Genomic DNA, 19574 nt, shown 5'->3' with positions numbered 1-19574 from the left:
ACCCTGAAGGCGTGTCCTGTAACTCCCTCTGTGGTTTGCATTAAGTGTTCCATCTGTTCTGTAGTGAGCGGCAGCATCGTTTTTGGATTAACCTACCTCGTCTGAGTTTTCCCTCAGAAATACATTTTGTGTGTCCCGTCATGCTAAGAGGAAGCCAATTCCCACTGTGAATGTTTCTATTTACTTGTACTTGGAGTTGAACTCAATATGACCCTTGTGGAGAAGTCTTGACATCAACTGTGCACAAATAACCACTTAATTGAGAGATGAAATGCATTATTCTAGGCTAAATCAAATTACACTTAGTACATCTTTATTTACTATTTCTACCTATTACCTCCTATAGTGTGAGAGGATTTGGTTCTTGTGGTTGCACAAACTTGAAAGATTCTCCCTCCTGGTTATAAATTGGGTGCATTTTCACCCAAGTGCAAGTGAATACTACTATATTGCAGTGACACCCTGAGTGGTGTTCTTTTCTTGCTGTGCACCCTTTCCCCACCTCCCTGCCCCTCAACCCCTCCTGCTTCCTGAAAACCCACCCCCTCCTAACCTGTGCCTATCTGTGTCCATGTGTGCTACATCCAGGTATCAGGAGGAGTACAGTATGGACTCAACCAATGCCCAGTAAGTGTATGGCAGCATCATGCTTGCATGGCATGGATTGTGACTGCAGTGGTTAACTGGACTGATTGCAACGTTCCTCCCAGCACCAAAGCACATGTAGGACATCTCACTTTGAATCTTGCACAAAACGTATGTGGGGGGAAAAATACCATGAATGTGTTTTTGTTTTTACAGTTAACCGCCATCATGTGGAATTTTGTTGCGATAACAACACAGAATGATCACGTTGGGCTGCCTTTTCAACACTTATTGTGGCAAAGACATTGAGCTCCTCAGATGTTTTTATGGCAAATTTGATAATTTACCACAATGAATGGTGAAAAGACAGCATGGTTGTTTATCAACTTCTTTCTAGATGCATTTCTTGCCATCTGACTGTGCACGAACATTTAGTGAGAGCACTAAGCTTGACGTTTCAGTCATGTGGGTCGAGACAAGAAAGTTGTTTGCGATACAAGGTGTTGAGCACACCGTGCATGTTGCTGGGTCAATGTTCATATAACATTCATGGAATGGGGATTCTTTAGTGATATCTTAAGCTTTTCAGATAGCAAGGAGAGAATCAATCAGTACTTGACACTCTTCACCATCATGTCGATGTTGTTCTGGAATGAACTTCGTTTTAAAGGCCAGAGAATAGTTCTCAATAAATTTGTTTCAAAATTTTTATGGCCTGACAGCAGTCATTGTTGACTGGGCTCAGAGTGCTTCCAATCTTTTTTGTGTAATGCTCTAAATTGCACACTTACACCCCCAGTGCAGATGCACAGAGCATTTGTTGTGTACGCTTCCTTGAAAGCATTTCTCAGAATATCCAAAATGACACCAAACCACAGTGTTTGCTCTGGGTTTGTTCTGCATTAGGGCTGCAAAATATATCGCAAAAATCACACAATAGCCATATCATGGTAGATTGACTGAACTGCAATGAATTGTGTTTTGATGCTCTGTGCATTCATGCTCTGGCCAAATATGTTGACATGCGATCAGATGGAGTCCTACACTAGATATCCACCAGTGCATTCCACTAAATCTCAAGTTACAAAGACCATACGATCATCTGCATAAATGTTTGTATTGATTGCACATCATGTTGTTATTGCAATGCTCAACAAGATTATCCCATATTGTGAGGTTACCTGATATAATGCCGCCTTATTCTGAATCACAGAGTCTACAGGACAAGGTGCATTGGTGTTTTTGGACTGTTAGTTTTGTCTTTGATCAATAGAGAAATATCTTATCAATAAATAATTATATATAACTATGTACACACTCTATTAAGTGTCACAGATGTCTGTGGTGTAATTGTTTTTATACTAGGTGATCGCTATTATGAGAGTAGACTCGCCAACCAGTTGTGAAAGTGACAGCTAAAGTGAGGAATGAGGACTAACAAACTGTTTCCGTAAGCCAGGCCAACGGTCTGAATTTATTGGAAAAAGTCATACGGTATCCACTGTAGCATCCTGATGTGTCTTCTATTATTTGGTTTAAGTACATAAATCCATTACTACTGCCCAGTTTATATAGTTTATTGAGTAAAACAATTGGTAGAAAGAAGCTTGGGGCCACCATACCTTCCATTATAGAATGATGAGAAACGATTTTGTTGGTGACACAAGTCTATAGTGCAACTGCTTTACTTTTTCCAAAGTGGCAATTAAACCCTGTTTAACAGGTATATTTGCTCTTCAAGCAGTTGCAGTCTCTACATTTAAAAATACAACAGCATCATTGTGAAGCTAACAAGATTCTAGTTGTGTACAATGTGCTATTCTGTGCAGGGCAAATGACAACTGTCAGTGTTTTTCTGTTTCTACTTGCCATTAAGTTTGCGTGACGTAGAACTGATACCCATTTTTGTTTACTGCGCCATGTTTCATGTATGCAAGACTAAATGTGCTATTATAGCGTCGCCAAAAACTCATGCTCAGCCCAACTCTCATGAGGAAATTTAATATTGTCAGAATAACTGACAGTCATAGGCATATTAGCTTTTAATTATTTTTAATAACCTGATGCAGAGGCACTGGCACTATCAATGTTAAATCTTTTGAATTGTCGTTGAATTAGCAGTGAATATAGGCCGCTCCAATTTTAGTTGAGCTTATCCTGCCGCTATAAATGGTCACACAATACCAAAGTGTGACACGACAACCTTTTCATGTAAACCAGTTGAGGTTTGAAACATTTTCTTGTGAAAAAATTAATAAATAGAGTCGCTGACACACTCTCACACAGATGGCTGTAAGCCCCCCATTTATTACCCCCGTTTATTATTTATTATAAATAGTCTATGTTACTGAGTAGCTTCATGTTGAGGCAGCCTGTCCTTTGCTCATGTCATAAAAAGGGAAAATCAGGTTCACATCATATGTCCTGTTGTTCTCAGAAGGCTACAGAGATTTAATCAATTCCAAGACAACTTCAGTGACAGTATGTACTGCTGCCAGGACACACTTGTGAAAGAGATTATTAATCTCAATGTGGTTCTCTTGACTAAATAAAGGCTAATGAAAAAATGTCTCACTCAGCTGCTGTGGATCACAGGAGCTGTAAGATTCTCAAACAACATTGATGTTCTTGCTTAAAACACAATGAACGATAACATTTTACTTATTTGAACATAGTTGTTGCTCAGATGCCACATTTGACCAAATGTCTATATACCAGCTGAATACCACAGAGATGCAAAGTTTGATATCAAGATATAATAACCTGCAGAAATGTTACTTGTGCTGGTGATTGAGCTGTCACTGAGATGGTTCCTATAACTGATTATCTAATTAACACTATGAATCTGCTATTAATGTTAATGGAAGAGTAGTGTTAGATGTTAGACTGATTTTCTTGTCACAGTGCAGTTTAATGTTATTCAGTAAGCCCACTACTTCAGCCCAGTCCACTTGGAGCTGTGACCAACAACTGAAGTTGTAACTTGGATTTGATTGTGTTTCAGATCAAAGAAATATCAAGACCAGGAGACAACATGACTATGAATCTGTGTGTTTAAAAAGGGGGAAAAAAAGCTTTGTTTTCTTATGTACATATTGTTAGTAAAACTGTATTTGAAAGGACCTTTACGTGTTTACTTTCTGCGCTTAGTTTGTTTTTGTCTGAAGCCTCAAAACCCTAAAGGTGCAGTGAGCGACAACAGCCATTTCTGACTGTGATAGACTGAGACCACTTGCAACAATGCAGTAATGTCATTAAACACATCAGTCAATCCGTCACATACAGTACTTTTAATGAAGTGTCCCTTCTCAGAATGCATTCAAAGGACAAAGCTATCTAGAAGCCCTGCATTCTCTGACAATACTTCAGAATGTCGATGATGATATTTTGCAGGCAGGACGTTGTCAGTTTCCCTGAATCCCCTGCATGTCAGCAGCAGACCTGCTGCAGAGGATTCTTCACCACTCAGCAGAGGTTCTTGCTTGAGTGCATCGTCTGTTGGGCCTGCGTTTCTCCTGAAAATTGGATTGCGCTCCTCAGGGAAGTGCTAAGCATTGAGCTATAAGCGTGTGCAGACATGCGAGTGTTCCTTCTCTGGCCGTTATCTGCTTTTGTGCTAATTTTCACTAAGTAATTCTGACTGAGCGTACTGTACTATGCATGATGTGGATCCTGCAGGGTACAAAGGGGCTCCCTCTGCTTTGAGTCTATACTTTCAAGGCTTTATGTCTCAGCACATTGTCAAAAGGGTCATTTCCTTTGTAAAGCATATTCAGCTGATGGTTACTAACCTTGTTTTTCTGGCACAGTCGTGCCCTCCTGAGTCTTTAAAACATGCCACACCTGACAAAGCATTGACATATTTTCTGTGGTTGAAAAGAGGAGCTGCATAAAAATAGCCTGATGGCCATCTTAGCAGGTTAAGTGTCAACAAAATGATTATGTGTATAATGAATAGGAGCTCGAACTCTCGGTAGTTTTACTCTCAAAGTTGAGGAGATTTATAATGAGACACCCCTGGATGGATACAGCTGGGAAGTAGACAGGTATCACTCACAAGTACAAATGAGAGTCCCCCATATATCACTCTCCGTTGTTTCTCAAAGGTGGATTGTATCTGCGGCAAAAAGTCACAATGCTTTCACTTATCAAAGTTTTTTTCTGATGCCCTGATTTTAAAATTATGCTCCTAAAAGCTCTTCAAATGGTAGACTAAAGGTAGATATAGTGTATATACTGCTATTTCAGCCACTGATCGTGGCAATTTTTGGTTGTTTTTGTGGTGGTCCTACAGTGAGATGGGTTCGGGGATGTGGTCGAACAACCACAGACAGCCTGATCATCCTGTGACTGTGCTAGAAATTTAATGGGTGCCAAGCCGCTCCACTTAAGTGACTGCTGCCCCAACATCATTCTGAGTGTGAATGAAAACCTCTTTGACTATCTGTACAGTTTCTAATTTGCATCCTCTTTTTTTTTTTTTTTTTACTTATCTGTTCATTTACTCATGTTTTATGTTCATATCTTTGATCTTGTAAGGAATATGAACTGTGTCTTTTATGCAATTTATCCTTCACTTTTTTTCCCTCTAGCTTTGACACTCTTGACATCATAACTTCAGTCATGGAGAATATTCTTGTCTTCACAGCGAGGCCACCAACAAAGTGAACAGCACTCTCAATCCAACATTTGTGTCGGAGCTCGTTGAACAGACCTTGAAAGACCTGTAACAGCTGCTTTGAATCTGTGCCTCTCCAATGCTGATCTATAACGTATTCCACTGCGGTGCACTTGCTCTCGCTCGTAAGGTGTTTTAAACAAAGTAGTTCTAAGCCTGAGATCAGAGACCGCCTTGGGATTTCCTCCAAGAGATCTCTGGGGTTGCTGCTCAAGCTTAACCTGGTGAAGTTATCAAAATGGGTTCTGCATATATTAACTGAAAACCATAGTAGAGCACTTTCTAAAAGCTTTAATTTTGTAGGCTCCTGCTTTTGTCTTTTCAAACAAATATTTTTGTCCACCAGTATTTTGGCTTAACTGTGATGTTTTAGCAAATCTAAGGGATATTTTGTGGTGACCCTGGGTAAAACTCTGAAGCACCTCTCTTTTTAGACTTAACAGCAGCGGTGGTCCAACATTTAGGCCCCGCTTACACGACAATGTCGTGGAATGAATGAAATGTGAAACAAATGAAAATGCATCGTTAGGCATCTTTGTTTCAGAAAAGTTTCACATTTACACAGCAGTGTTTTGGCCCTTTACACAAAACAAAACGGCAGAAACGCTGGAAAAAAAAGTAGTTTTGAAGTTGGGCTACTAGCTGGAGCTTTTAGTTGCTTTTGTAATGAAACCACACACACATGCAGAGAACAAAACGCTATCGACATTAACAATAGGGAGTGCATGAACATATTGACAGACGACAAAGTTGGATTGTTATTCCTGGTGACTCTCAACTGTAAAACTACTAAATCCAAGGAGAATATGAACTGGGAGTCATGGCACTCTGGAGGTAAACATTGTTGTTATTGTCCATCTACTTGCGCTTGTGCAGAGGAACTATTTACTACAGCCGTGGTGCACACACACATTTAAGAACATTTTCAAAAAGTTGCGTTTTCTTCCATCCTTACAGAACCGGACAGAACGGACACCCAAAACCCAACTGAAGTTTTCCGTTTTCACTTGAAAGGCTTTCTGTGCATGAGCACAGCAGCCAAGACCTTTTGTCCCTATGTGCAGCAGCTTACACACTGTTCAAGTGCAGCGGATGACCATTAATGACCTTTTGCTGCTATTACTTATTGACGTTTTCAGTCCGCAGACGACCTAACTCTCGTTAAGGCGATTGGCCTCACTTCTGGATAATTACAATACAAAGTTTTGCACTTCTCCCGAGGATATTGGATCCTTTATCTGTTTGACAAGGTACTTTCACACTTCCCAGAGCCCATGGCTGGCTCACAGCTCGTTCTACTCTTCTTCACACTGTAATGAGGCTATCAGGCACCTACCCTCCGCAATGGAAGTTTCAGATCCTGCTCGGAGGAACAGAAGCCGAACATTATAAAGACAAGTACAAGTGTAGTATTTTTAGCACAGCTCCTGTATCAGGCACACTTCAGAAGGAGGTGTGCGGGAACTTTTCTATTTTCAACCGTTTGCTTTGTCAGAGGGGGTGATAAAGCAACGCCGTGATCGAAACAAATCTAAGACCATCTTCTGGCTGGGATGTGTTTACAAGCTCAGATGCATCTTTAGTGGCCTGTAAGCCTAATGTGTTCCTTAAGGGAAGAGTTTTATCAGAAACATTGATATGAAACAGTAAATCTGGAGCTGCATGATTGGTTGGTGGTGTCTGAGTAGATAAGCTTTGCATTTGTTGCCATGTCAACGCTTATGGTAATGCCGTTATCAAAGCAGGAGGACTTGAGTTAATAATGAACTTATGGAAAATGGAAGTGACTGCAGGTTAAATCAGAGCCTGCGGCATCACAGTCTACCCTTATCAGGATGGATGCACGTTCCAGCCTCTCATCACAGATCAAATGATTTTTTTAAACCCCTTGTGCCCTCCAGCTTGGCCAACTGCTCCTGCTGCTCACTTGTGTCTGAGCCTGCAACAGCCAGACAAATAGTCCATATGGTATCCAGCATCTGTCGAATCTTTAATATCTCTTTTTCACAGCACTAAAACAAACCTGTCTGTTTTCCCCAAGGTCACAAAGCTGTTTTTTGTGCCCGGTTTATACGGCATCCCTGGATTCTCGGTGTTTCAGCCAAGGACGCCGGTGGTGGTCATGTTGTATGTTTACATTCATGTGGGTGTATGTCGGTACCACTCGAAGACGATTCCATTGACTATAATAGTTCTTGCTCACGCTTGACAGTGATTACAATCTGAATTCGTTGAGTGAACGGCTGCTTCATGGCATATTGATCATAAGGTACAATATGCCATGTGGCCTCATGATGCATCAATTGTGACGACGTGTGAACGTTCCTCCGTACCAACAGGAGTTTCTTCCTGAGAATAACATGTATTAACGCATTATTGAGGCTGTCTGGCTTCTGGATTTGCACCCTGCTCACGTTTTAGACTTGACAGTCTGGCGGATGTCCACAGATTGGTGGTGATGGCTCACAGACTGCAGTGATGCCAAATAAAAGGGAGTACTTAAAAGATATTGCTTGGGGGTCCGCCTCTCCTGCCAGTTCACTAACTTTAGGAGAAGTGCCATTCATGGACTTGATCTGAGGTACTTTAAGGTACATTAAAACAAAAATCTTTACTGGGCAATGTGCCTATTTTCATTGTCTCCACTGTAGTGATTGTTAATTATGCAGACATAAACGGCAATAATGAGAAAGGACAGTAAGGGCTTGATTTAGTCTCTGTCCCTTCAGCACCACCACTGTGGTTTAAATGTTTGACAGTGACGTGTCTTATTTTTACAGCTCTGTGCTCAACACTCCCACTGCTCTCTGCTGGAAACCAAATGTTTTATTTATGTTATTTGCCTTATTTCCAGGGTAGCGGTTTTAGTCCAGCTCAGTGTGAGATTATCTCTGCTGTCTCGCAGTGATTGACAGCTCTCCTTGTTTTTCTCCTCTGCACTGTGCACCTCAGCCATATTCTCAAATACTGTCACTGCATATTGTTGATGCTTTGCGTAAAGATGGCGGTATCCAACTATACTGAGGATCCTCAGAATTGTGGAGTGTGTAGGATCAGGCTACAGCCATGCTGATCAGTTGCTCTTTTAGGACCAAAGGTGATGATATGCAAATATGCTATGAATTTCTGTTTGGTTTCATTTTGGCTGCTTGAAAACAGCAGTTAATACCTTCTTCTATGATATGAGTACACCAATGAATGCTCATTTTAATTGAGATGTGTGTCGTCATGCTGAACGTTCGTATCAATCATAATAATGTGTTTTCTTGCCTGCTGCCTTAATTGCAATGCAGGTGTAATACGTACGGGCATAAAGGTGTAACTCACCTGAATGATTCTAATCTAAACTCGCATGCGTCACATACTTTGCCTCATACTCCAGACTCCTCCAGGCTCAAACTGTGAAAAATTACATGATTTGCAAGGGATTGGATGGTGTTACTTTCATTTCCCTCAAGCTGGTCTACCCCCCCATATATATATATAACATCAGAAAAAGTAATGAAACATAAAATGTATATAACAACCCGACACTCCATTAAAACCAGCAATAAGTTAGAGTGCAGAAGGACATAAGCCAATGCTTTGATTCAGAAAACTCTCCAATAAAGGAGTTTCAGAAAATTAAACGGAACCTGTAATTTATGACAGTTTGTCTAGTTAGAAGATTTGACATCCTCCCAAAGAATCTTCTGTTAGACTTTTGTCTAAAAACAATCTGAGTCGCTTCATCTAATGAGGCCGTTGCTAAATTGGCAACAATGCAGACATTGTCCTCATTGCAACACAACGCCTGTTGAATGGAGTGGTTTCTGACAAAAAACCGATCTGCAATGCAGAAGACTCATCGTACATTCAGAAGAGCTGGGAAATTCCAACAGTAAATTATTAAGAGATGGAACACGGCAGCACACGGTAACGAATTCTCTCAGCGTCACACCAGACTCATTTGTTGCTGTATTACCAAGCTGCTGTCACTGTTAGTGCACTGAGTTTATCTCGGAGACGCCTACAGTTCATGCTTTCTGTATGATGTGCGATTGCATGTCGCTGCAGGTGCCCTGCAGGCTGCTTACACGCAGCCTCTGCAGCCACCATCGCTCTTCCTGACAGTCTTGAGCTGCCCAAACAGTCGATACTCCACATGGTTATCGCTGTGGTTTTAGGTTGCGTGGAATTCCTCAATGAGGTAATTCCTCATAAACGAGCGTGCGTGTGTTTGTTTCTCTGCCTAATTCATGTAGGGGGAGCATAACACACGGACACGTGAGCTCACGCTTCCTGCCCTGGTACCAGTCTCTATGGCAATGGAGCTGGAAGAAACAAGGGGGGTGGGGGATTACGTTAAGACGAATCACGCCTCATCTTTTCTTCTTCCACCTACACTCTTTAGCTCCACATATACTGTAATGCCTCCCTGAGGATTTGGCTGCTGTAATTGCCCTATTGCCCTCCCCTCTTCTCCCATGTACCCTGCATTCATCTTGTCAGACGAGGTAGGAGGCTGGAACAGTCCCTGCTGTGACCCCAACGCCATTATCACTTCACTTCCATGGTCATTAGTAACAACAAGCCACGTACCTTATAGAAACTGATAATTGTCCCTGCTTCATGACCAGCATTCATCCAACCAACCCACGATTCTGTGTCAACGTCATCATCTGCACTTAAGTGATTGTTTGGTCAAGCCCCCAAAACCTATTAAAGGCCATTACTTGTGCTGAATCTGTAATGGCTTTACATGTCATGATCTGTGTGGCCACTGGGAGGGATTTGCTGAAGAAGTGCAGTTTTTTATAGTGAGATGATTGTCAATTTTTAATGAAGAGGTCAACCTGTCCTTCCAGGCTCTGGGAGACTTCTTTATAATATTGCAGCTCATACTGTCAGAAAGTAATATTAAAAGCACATAGAAACTGTGAAATGCTCTTTGTGCTAGTTTTATGAACAGAGGAAGTTATGTTTGAATTTAAGCAATAGCTTTGCTGAGGCACTCAAGCACTAACACTATTAGAGTGTTAGTGCTTCATTGAATAGGTCAGGTATTTTGCATTATTGAACAACGCGCTCAACCACCTACTTCGCATTACTTGGTATTACTGAAATGTGCAAAATGGATTGATAATAGGAAAACTTGAGAAAAAAATATGTATGTACACGTTTATAATAGTACTGCAGACAAAACAGCTCCTCAACTGTTTGCGTAGTTGATTTTGTTGGCACTCTGCCTCAGAGCGTGACGGTCGTTGGTTCGAGTCTGGGCTGAACATTTCTGTGATGGATGGCTCAATATCAGATCCATAACCTGAGCTTTGCCCCAGCAACCCTTATTTGGATGAGGCGATATAGAAGATGGATTCATGGATTAATGGATGGAACCAAGAGAATGTCAGTATTTGTAATGTTTTGAGTTCATAAATGTAACTAGTTACTACTTTGTCATAATACCAATTATTCCCAATACTGAAGCTCAGTGATGTATGTTAGATTTAGTGAGGCTTAGGCAATACACACAATGTTGAGCATGTGTGTATATTGACTGAAATGTGTCATTATCATACAGACTCGCATATAATTCACATCTTGTTGGCTGAGTCTCACCACCTAAATCGATGTCACATGTTATTCACACATAACGACTTATGTATTAGCAAGAATCTGGTAATTTTATATATATATATGACAGTACACCGAATTGAATACATAATATTACATTTCATTACTCTCAGCAAGGCAATATCTTGTTAATTGCTGCATGGTTGTCCTAGCCTCCTCATGCGGTGATAATATGCAAAATTTAAAGGAGACATATCATGCTTTTAAATCCTTCCTTTTTACATATAAATCATACAGTTGTGGTCTATACAACGCGAAACTGCAATGCTTGGGTCTGAATTCCTCATTATTATAGCTCCACAGGCCCCTTTTCTACCCCTTTTCTGATGTGCTTCTGAGAGCAACTCGTTTTGGGGCGGTCTCTTCAAATGCAAATGACACACTTCATACCCCTCCTCCTCTCCAGGTTGCAGAGGTGACACTCGGTTCAACGTCACCCTGTTCGGCCATCTTTGTAGTTTGATAGAACAGATACAATTATCTAGCGGCGCAGAAACTTTATATTCACACATTATTTACAAAATGTCAACAACGGAAGATTTGTCCATCCAGCCATACATGTTGGAGCCAGAGTCGGACCCGGCGGAGTGAGATGAAAATGACGATGATGCACCTACAGAACAACGTCTTCATATGGATGTAACGCAATGGTGTGTTACTATATTTACACTAACTTCTCCATCCATGCCCACTACTACAATACTGCCTGTATTACAACGACTATTTAACACAGAAGTTACATTATAATCTAAAACGAGCACACAGCGCTAACATATGAAGACGGTGCAACTGCTAATGCTAACAAAACAATGACAGGGACGTCTTATCATCACACTTTTTAGCGTTATATACAGCTTACCGAAGTGCTCTGTTCGTCGTCTCCATAGATAGAAGGAACTGACCGCTCAATCAGACCAAGTCTTTCGGCAAATCCTTCTTTATACTGGCGGAGGTTGCTGAAGCAGTCGTCCTTAAAGTGATTCGCGCACACAAAAATGACCTTACCCACAGATGTGGGTACATTTCTGTGAAAAATAAAACTCAACCAGGCACTTCGAAAAGGTTCTGATGCTGGGAGACGGTGTAACGAAGCTTGTGGGTTACTACATCCAACAACCGAACATTTCGACTTATCCTCTCGTAACTTCGGTTGGACTACAAAATCGCAGCGAGAAACAAAAATGGCGGATTGCTCGAAATGTCGATGTCCTAATTTGGCAGTTCCGCTGAGAATACTGTGACGTCATTGTTCAAAAAACGTAATAGAGAATAGAAAAATCGAAACCGATCGCAAAATATGACCAAAACAGAATATAAAGATATCAACGGAGCACCTGAAGAGACTACTTTGAACTTTTCTGTACTTCTAAACACTCTAAATATACAACAAAATGCATTTAAGGGCTAAAAAAGTGGATTTAGCATGATATGTCCCCTTTAAGACGCAGCCATGACTTTATCATGCGACCTAACAGAGCTGAACAAATCTGTAGCCACTTCTATAACTCAATACTGGACTTGATGATCCAATTTAGCAAGGAGCTAAAAAAATTTATAATACCTTAATTAGCATTGATTAGAACGTGCAAACGACTTGAGTTTACTACTAATTGTATTTCTGTGCCATATAGCCTTATCAGCTTCTGCATGTTATTTTAACAGATATTTTAACGTATACTGTTTTGTGCCGCTCAAATAAAACTAGCCACTTTTTTCATCAACGAAAGAACACTCTATTCTATATGTCGGTGTTGTCGTCTATTAATAAACCTTTATTTTCCCCAGAAAAGAAGTCAGTGAGCCAGGAAGTAAAGCGAAGCACCATTAACCCACCTGGCTAATAAACAAAAGCAATAGTGGAATTGGAAAACATTCAACTATAGATAAATCCAACCACCAATTTAAAATGTTATTATAAGAATTAATAGTGGAAAAAAGCGAGAGAAAAAAAAAAATATATATATATATATATATAAAATAGTGGAATTCCAGCAATTTTCCTAAATATATATATTTTATATACATCCACAATATCTACTGCATGCCTTTTTTTGCAGGTGCTTCGTGGATTCAACTACTCAATGTTCATTACAAAACTGGAAGTCCACCTTGGAGTCTCTGGTATTATTGTTGTAAGATCTGAAATTCAAGGGTTTTTTCTCTGGCTGGTTTCAAAGAAAACCACTGGGGTTGGTGAGAAATCATACAATTTCCCAGAGGCACATGCTGACAGGTTGTGGTGATCAGTACCAGCTAAAACTGGTCCTTAAGAGTAAAACCAGCGAGGAGTTCATTGGCTCATTTTACTGAAAACCTTGTAGCTTTCTGTATTTGAAAGATGTCAAGACACAGAACAATTTGTTATGTGTGAACGTTGTGTGGCCACAGAGTCACTTCAAACGAGCCCTGGAAGCAGTTTCAACTGAAACACCAGCATTACAACTCAACTGTGTGGCAATGCAAGACGGCAGCCTGATGATTGCTTACCTGAAGAAGCGATCAAAGCAAGACACACCATGGGAGGGGAAAATATCAAGTCAGAAAAGATGGGATGATGCTTGGTTGTGGAAATAGTTGATACTTTACACCTACTAAACCACTGTGACTGCAAACTAAGTTCAAGCAGTCGAGTTCACAGTGGCGTTTGGTGGCAGGCGCCAGTTGGTGCAACCTGTTCCTCTACAAGAAGTAAAAAGAATGGTTTGATGAGTATTCAAAATAATCCAAGCTGTCTTCAAATTCTCCACACTTCAGTCCTGTCATACCTGTGGCATATGCTGGAAACTTAAATCTCACCCATTGACGTCCTACCTAATGTCTTCCTATGTTATACTCTTTAATATCTTCCCGTTTTATACTTTATAGGGCCGCCAGAGGACTTTTTGGGCAAGTCTTCCTGGGCTAGGCCTATTTTATGAGCATGAGGGAGAAATATGTGTAGTGCAAGTGTTTTCAAAATGTGGGAGGATGAGTCTTTATTCACAGAGCTCTCATGGCAAATCATAATGCCAAACCTCCAGATGTTTTTCCATGTTACTATTGTTGACGTCTGATGGGATCAATAGGTAATGAAAGGAATTTCTTTCAATTTCAACTGTCTGGTAAGTCTCCGTATCTGCTCTGCAACTGTTGTAACAGCTCCACTGATGTTGTTCAGACTTGTTCATATGACATAAAAATGTTTCTTTTCAGCAACTATTGATTCACATGATTTCTCCTCATAGACTAAAAGAGACTTTCTTAACAGCTGCTGTAGTGTGTGTGTGATGTGAGTTTGTGTCTTGGCAGTGTCTCTGTAAATTCATTAAAGGGTTTGTTTTTAGTTTTTTTTCCCTGAGTGCTGTCTTGCAGGAATTAACAAGTTGTCACTGTTCCCACAGGGTGCAGGTTGAGTTCTACGTCAACGAAAACACCTTCAAGGAGAGGCTGAAGCTCTTCTTCATCAAAAACCAAAGGTCAAGTAAGTATGGACGACTGGGAGCGTCAACCAGTCCCCTCTGCTCCTGTAATAGGACTGAAAAGATGCCTGCTGCCACCAGATACTGCCTCAGCCAAATGAACGAATGAAATGATGTTAGGGGAATTGGCTCTCAGTGATGATTTATATTCAGTTTTCCTGTCTGGCTGAGGATGCTCATTATTACATCAGTCGCATTACTGTAAATAGTTTTTTGGGCTTGCACACTGCGACCCTGCATACGCAGAAGCGTTTATTTGTCGGAGAAGAGAAGCACCGCCGCAGCGAGTTCTTTGTTGACTGGAAAGTGTTACAACGTCCCTGAAGCAGACATCAAGCAGCATATTTGCACACAAGGGAACCAAATAGTCGACACAGACACGGTTCTGCCTCCTTTCCCCGAACACACAGCCTGCGACGGAACACAACATACTCTAATGAAAATGCCACACTCACCCGCCGGGCTCTGTTGCTCTATTACTTGTTTGTTTTTCAGTTTCAAATCATTTTATCATCGACGTCGCCCCCGTGCACAGAGGTCGGTCGTGTCACCAGACATAAAGTAGCAGCCCAACTTGATTGAAAATGGCTCACGCAGCCAGCACCACCCTCTGGCTGACGAGCATGTCTGCAAGTCTATGTGAATATTCGATGAGGCAGCTCAGAATGTCTGCATTTCTTGAGAGGACCCCTTTTCGATAAATCATTCCTTTTGGCTATTTCCATGCAAGCCCACCAGTGGGTTATTTTTCCCGCCAACACCCGCAAAGTACATGAAAGCATCACTGTTATTTCTGTCTTATTCATGGAGGATTTGAAAGCTATGCATCACGGGAAATTGGTTATGACAGGGTGCTAGAGCGGCATGGCGCAGCATTAGTTCCGCTTCACAGATGCACCTAAACACTCGACGTTCAGTCTCTGAAAGTGAACCTGTGAGGGAGCGGGTTCGTTTTAAGCTCCCCGATTTTAGTTGTGGTTGTCGCTCAAGTTTTTCGATCGAGTCAGGTGTTTGTTTGTTTTTTGTTGAACCGCAGGCCTGAGAATCCGCCTGTTCAACTTCGCTCTGAAGATTCTCACCTGTGCCCTGTACATCGTGAGAGTGACCCTGGAAACCACCACCCCCTCGGGGCACAGGAACAGCACCTCAGGGTGAGAGACGCAACTCGCTGCTTCTCCATCAGTCGTTATCCCCACTGTAATTTCTAGACTTTTCATTTAATTACTTGTGATTGAAGCAAACAGAAAGCTAAACAAACTGGGACCTTTGCTGGAATGTTGTAAACAATATGAGAATTTTTGCAAACCATCAACCAAAATAAAATGCGTTTTACCACAGCAGAAACATAAAAGAATAGCTATAATACTTCATCTTGTGTTTTAATATTCAAGAGAGATTGTTTTTGAACAATCTGCAATACTATTTCTTTCCAATGTGCCAAAATACAAGTCATGAAAGGTATTATCAGGACAGCAATACAGCAAAAACCCTTTTCCTCTTGCATGTTGTTCAATACTATGTAATGCAGTGTCTAGTTTTGTGACTAAAGTGTGATAATGATGCCATTCTATTCATTCTGTGTGCAAAAACAGTAAGAAACAGAGCGCACTGTGCAATCATGTGGAAATTGTAGATTATCTGTGTAGGGCATTTTGACAGTTGCTTTTGTTTTTTGTTTTTTTTCCTGTTTATGGCAATATACCAGCTGATGGAAATGATTCCCCCTCAGTGGGGATGTTTTCACAGATTTCTACAGTTTTTTTTCTTCCTTTTTGTTCTTCTGCAGTGGAGGGTGTGAGAACAGCAGCTTGACAAACAGCACAGGATCAACAGAAATTGACTGGTACGTTTTAATCAGAATAACATCACTGTTTGTTTTGTTTTTTTTACTTCCTGTGCTTTAATCACATGGCGACACACGGAAATGTGAGAAAACCCCCTTAATTATTATTTTTTTTTTAAAACAGGACGTTGATTTTCTGGGTGACCAGACGGGATCCTGTATGGGCGATACAGGTGAGAGTAATGACATTCCCGTGAAAGTGCATATACAGTACTGTAAAACCAGAGGCTATTTATTTTTATTCAGACGAAAGCATTGCCACGGACTGCAACTCCTCTTGTGAGGCCGAGATGAGTTTGCAATTACTGAGGTTCATTTATCTCCCCCGCTCCCCTCTGCTCCAGGTGACAGTGGCCTTAATCAGTTTCTTGGAGACTATGCTTATCACATATCTCAGCTACAAGGTAAGAGCCCAGCTCACTCTCCACACTGTCCCTGTTTAATCCTCTCTGGTGTTTGATCTCAGTCCAGTGTGTCTTGTTTTGTTCCCTCTTATAAGCCGACAGTTTTCGTTGTCCCCTTCAAATGTTAGTTTAAAAGTACCAGTTCGGCCAGAGTCTCGGACATCAAGCAGAGTGTGTCCAACAGATTATATAAATGTGCTTTTAGAGCATGGAGGCTAGTTTATGATTCATCTATTATTGAGCAAACACTTTTGATATTAACGCCAAAGGGTTAAGAATATTACAATATAATAATGTTACAAAAAGGTTGCTTATGTATCCCAGAAATGACATCGTCAATCGTTAAACAGGAAGTGTAAGATCTTCACTCACGCAGTCACATATACGGTTTTCCGTGATTCACCTCACCATGACCACTCTGAGAAAACGCCACACTACAGATGCATCTGAGTTTGAACTCTGCAGTCCGTTAATCTAAATAGAGCATGTGCATTGGAGCAGCTGAAAAGACTGCGATACTGGAGTTAAATTATTGAGGAGTAAATCGCCTGGTGCTGCATGTCAGCAGGCTCTGCATTTGGTGATTTAGTGGACTTCTGGAAGCGAACTACTCAAATAAAATGAGGCTTTCATAAAAGCAGGGCTTTAAATAGACACGTGGAAAAGTTCAGAATTGATGAAGCTTCATAAAAGATACGTAGGATAATTAGTTTTTTTAAGTCTCAGAAAATGTATTCAGGACAAAGTTTCAGGATTAAAGAATGAACCTATAAAATGTACATCGTGTCTCGTAAACATGTACGAGACGCTCAGTCATTGTTCATATTTGAGCTCCGCACGGTCCAGTTACCTTGGATTATTTTGTGGAACACCTTTAAACCATTTCCCGCAGCTTCTCCGGCTCTGAAAAACTAGTAGACATGTTGTGGCATTGATTTCATTTTCCCTGGTCCAGGAACTGTTTACTTCCAGCTATGTCTTCCTCTCCTCTGACGGTTGTTTGGGGATTTACTTTTACGAGGCTTGTATATTTATTTCCGATAAAGATAAAATGAAACCCTGCAAAATATTTTACTGGCACAAATTCTTATTGTTTTCCCCATTCCATTCACAACAGAAATCACCACCAAACTGCAACCTGTAAACTTCATTAGTATGCAAATCTCTCCTGTGTCGTTACTTTTAGTGCGTTCTCTTAGGAGGATAAAGTTTTTTTTATATGCTGTTGGTGGAAAAATTAGCTGTTTGTGTTTATAAAAAGCTGAATTTTCTCATATTCTGAGCTATGTTTAATAATTAAACCATTGTGCAATTATATTGCAAAAATACTAGAGAAGTTGTTTGCATAACTCGTGCCCTGAAAAACAAAGCTGGTTGCATTGACTAGAATTATAAAGTGGGCTTTTTAAAAAAAATCGAGAAGAATGTAGAGATGAAAACTAGAGATCCAATTATATACATTGTGATTAAAATTATGTAGAGAAATAGAACTTATTGCTGAAAGTAATTTGCATGTTATTAATAGATAAGACTGGAGTGTAGGTCTGTTATCTATGTTAGGATGTCAACACTACAAAGCTTCCTCAAGTAACAAGCAGAAGACGGTTTATTTCTTATGCTTTTAAGAGTGTGAAATAAACCTAAAACTCACAATTAATGAGAATGCAGTCGTTAAAAAGGCTCAACAAATTTAGAAGGTTGAGTTCAAATGCTTAATTTAAATATGTACTAAATTAAGGTGAACGTGAAAAGGAAGCATCTCGTCAACAAATACAATCTGAAAATGCATCATTAAACTAAATTGCAGTATTTGCGAGACACATATACTCCTGATGGTAATCCCAGTAGCTCATGTGACCTTTCATAGTGTAGTGATTAATTAAAAAAAAAAAGTGTGATTAAATTATTTAAAAATGCAATCTATTGACAACCCCTCATGAGTTTTCTCTAGGGAAACAAAAACTTAAAAAAAACAAAAAACAAAAAAACTTCAAGAACCACATAGCCTTTGAAACGCTGGTGGTCGGTATTGCAGATTGTAAATGTGATTGAAAAATCGAACACAAACTAACATGAGCCAGTCACTGTTATTTGGAACAATTGATATCAAAGCACAAAAACATAAACTTAACTTAAAAGTTTAAAATAATACGATTTTTATTTGCTTATTGGATGTTCACTTGAGGCTGTGCAGCCCAAGCCTGAGCTTTGAAATAGTGACTGACACAATTCGCAAGTTGTTCATGTTATTCTGTTTTTCTTCTTGCGGTTTCCTTCGATGATTTCTTTTCCTTTTCCTCTCCAGGGGAACATTTGGGAGCAGATCTTTCAGGTGTGCTTCATATTGGAGATGATCAATACAGTGCCATTCATAATCACAGTGAGTATTTAAAATGATTGCAAAATAATCAGAAGTACAGAGGTCTTCATTTAGCCGGAAGGTCGTCAGATCAGCAAATTTTACGCCTTAATAACACCTGTAGCACATCCCTGACGAGCTGTTACCAGTAATATTTTGCATTTATTTCCTGTCTTCATCAAGTGTGATAATGTTTCTGAAACATATTGTTTGCTCTTTCTTTCATCTTCCTTCTCCTCCTAAAGATCTTCTGGCCTCCCTTAAGAAACATATTCGTCCCAGTATTTCTTAACTGCTGGTTAGCCAAAGGTGCCCTGGAGAACATGATCGTAAGTAAAACTAAGTGCTGCATAACCTGCACTCCAGTGGAATGGTACAAGACGGAACAAAGACGGCCGTGGGCTTTCTTCACGGCTGCAGCTTTAGGGTTGCATTACTTGTCCCCTGGCAGCCGCACTGCAGCTTCAGACGGTGTACCTGAACAGAAAATAAACAGGACAATTCCTTCTGTTCTGGGGAGCCAATGCTCCCTTTTTGTCAACACATATGACATGTGTATGAGGACATAGGAGGATGTTTTCACCATATGAGGGAAAGGTACTGATGAGGAAAGTTTTTTTCACGTCGCACG

The 19574-nt window shown here is 40.5% G+C and overlaps 1 protein-coding gene across 1 annotated transcript in view; it reads left to right on the top strand.

Annotated features, from left to right (window-relative positions):
* Window positions 1-19574, top strand: part of kcnt1b (potassium sodium-activated channel subfamily T member 1b) — a gene marked incomplete at its 5' end in the record, with an annotated part of 56324 nt that overhangs the window by 12444 nt on the left and 24306 nt on the right. Inside the window, 7 exons of the mRNA XM_080466531.1 lie at window positions 14260-14339; window positions 15374-15488; window positions 16124-16180; window positions 16305-16353; window positions 16525-16584; window positions 18890-18964; window positions 19189-19272. Coding sequence (XP_080322657.1) covers window positions 14260-14339; window positions 15374-15488; window positions 16124-16180; window positions 16305-16353; window positions 16525-16584; window positions 18890-18964; window positions 19189-19272 — 520 coding nt within the window. The remainder of the gene's footprint in view (window positions 1-14259; window positions 14340-15373; window positions 15489-16123; window positions 16181-16304; window positions 16354-16524; window positions 16585-18889; window positions 18965-19188; window positions 19273-19574) is intronic.

This window comes from Lipophrys pholis, assembly GCF_963383615.2.
Source record: "Lipophrys pholis genome assembly, chromosome: 7".
Lineage (NCBI taxonomy): Eukaryota > Metazoa > Chordata > Actinopteri > Blenniiformes > Blenniidae > Lipophrys > Lipophrys pholis.
This window is presented reverse-complemented; position numbering and strand designations above follow the sequence as displayed.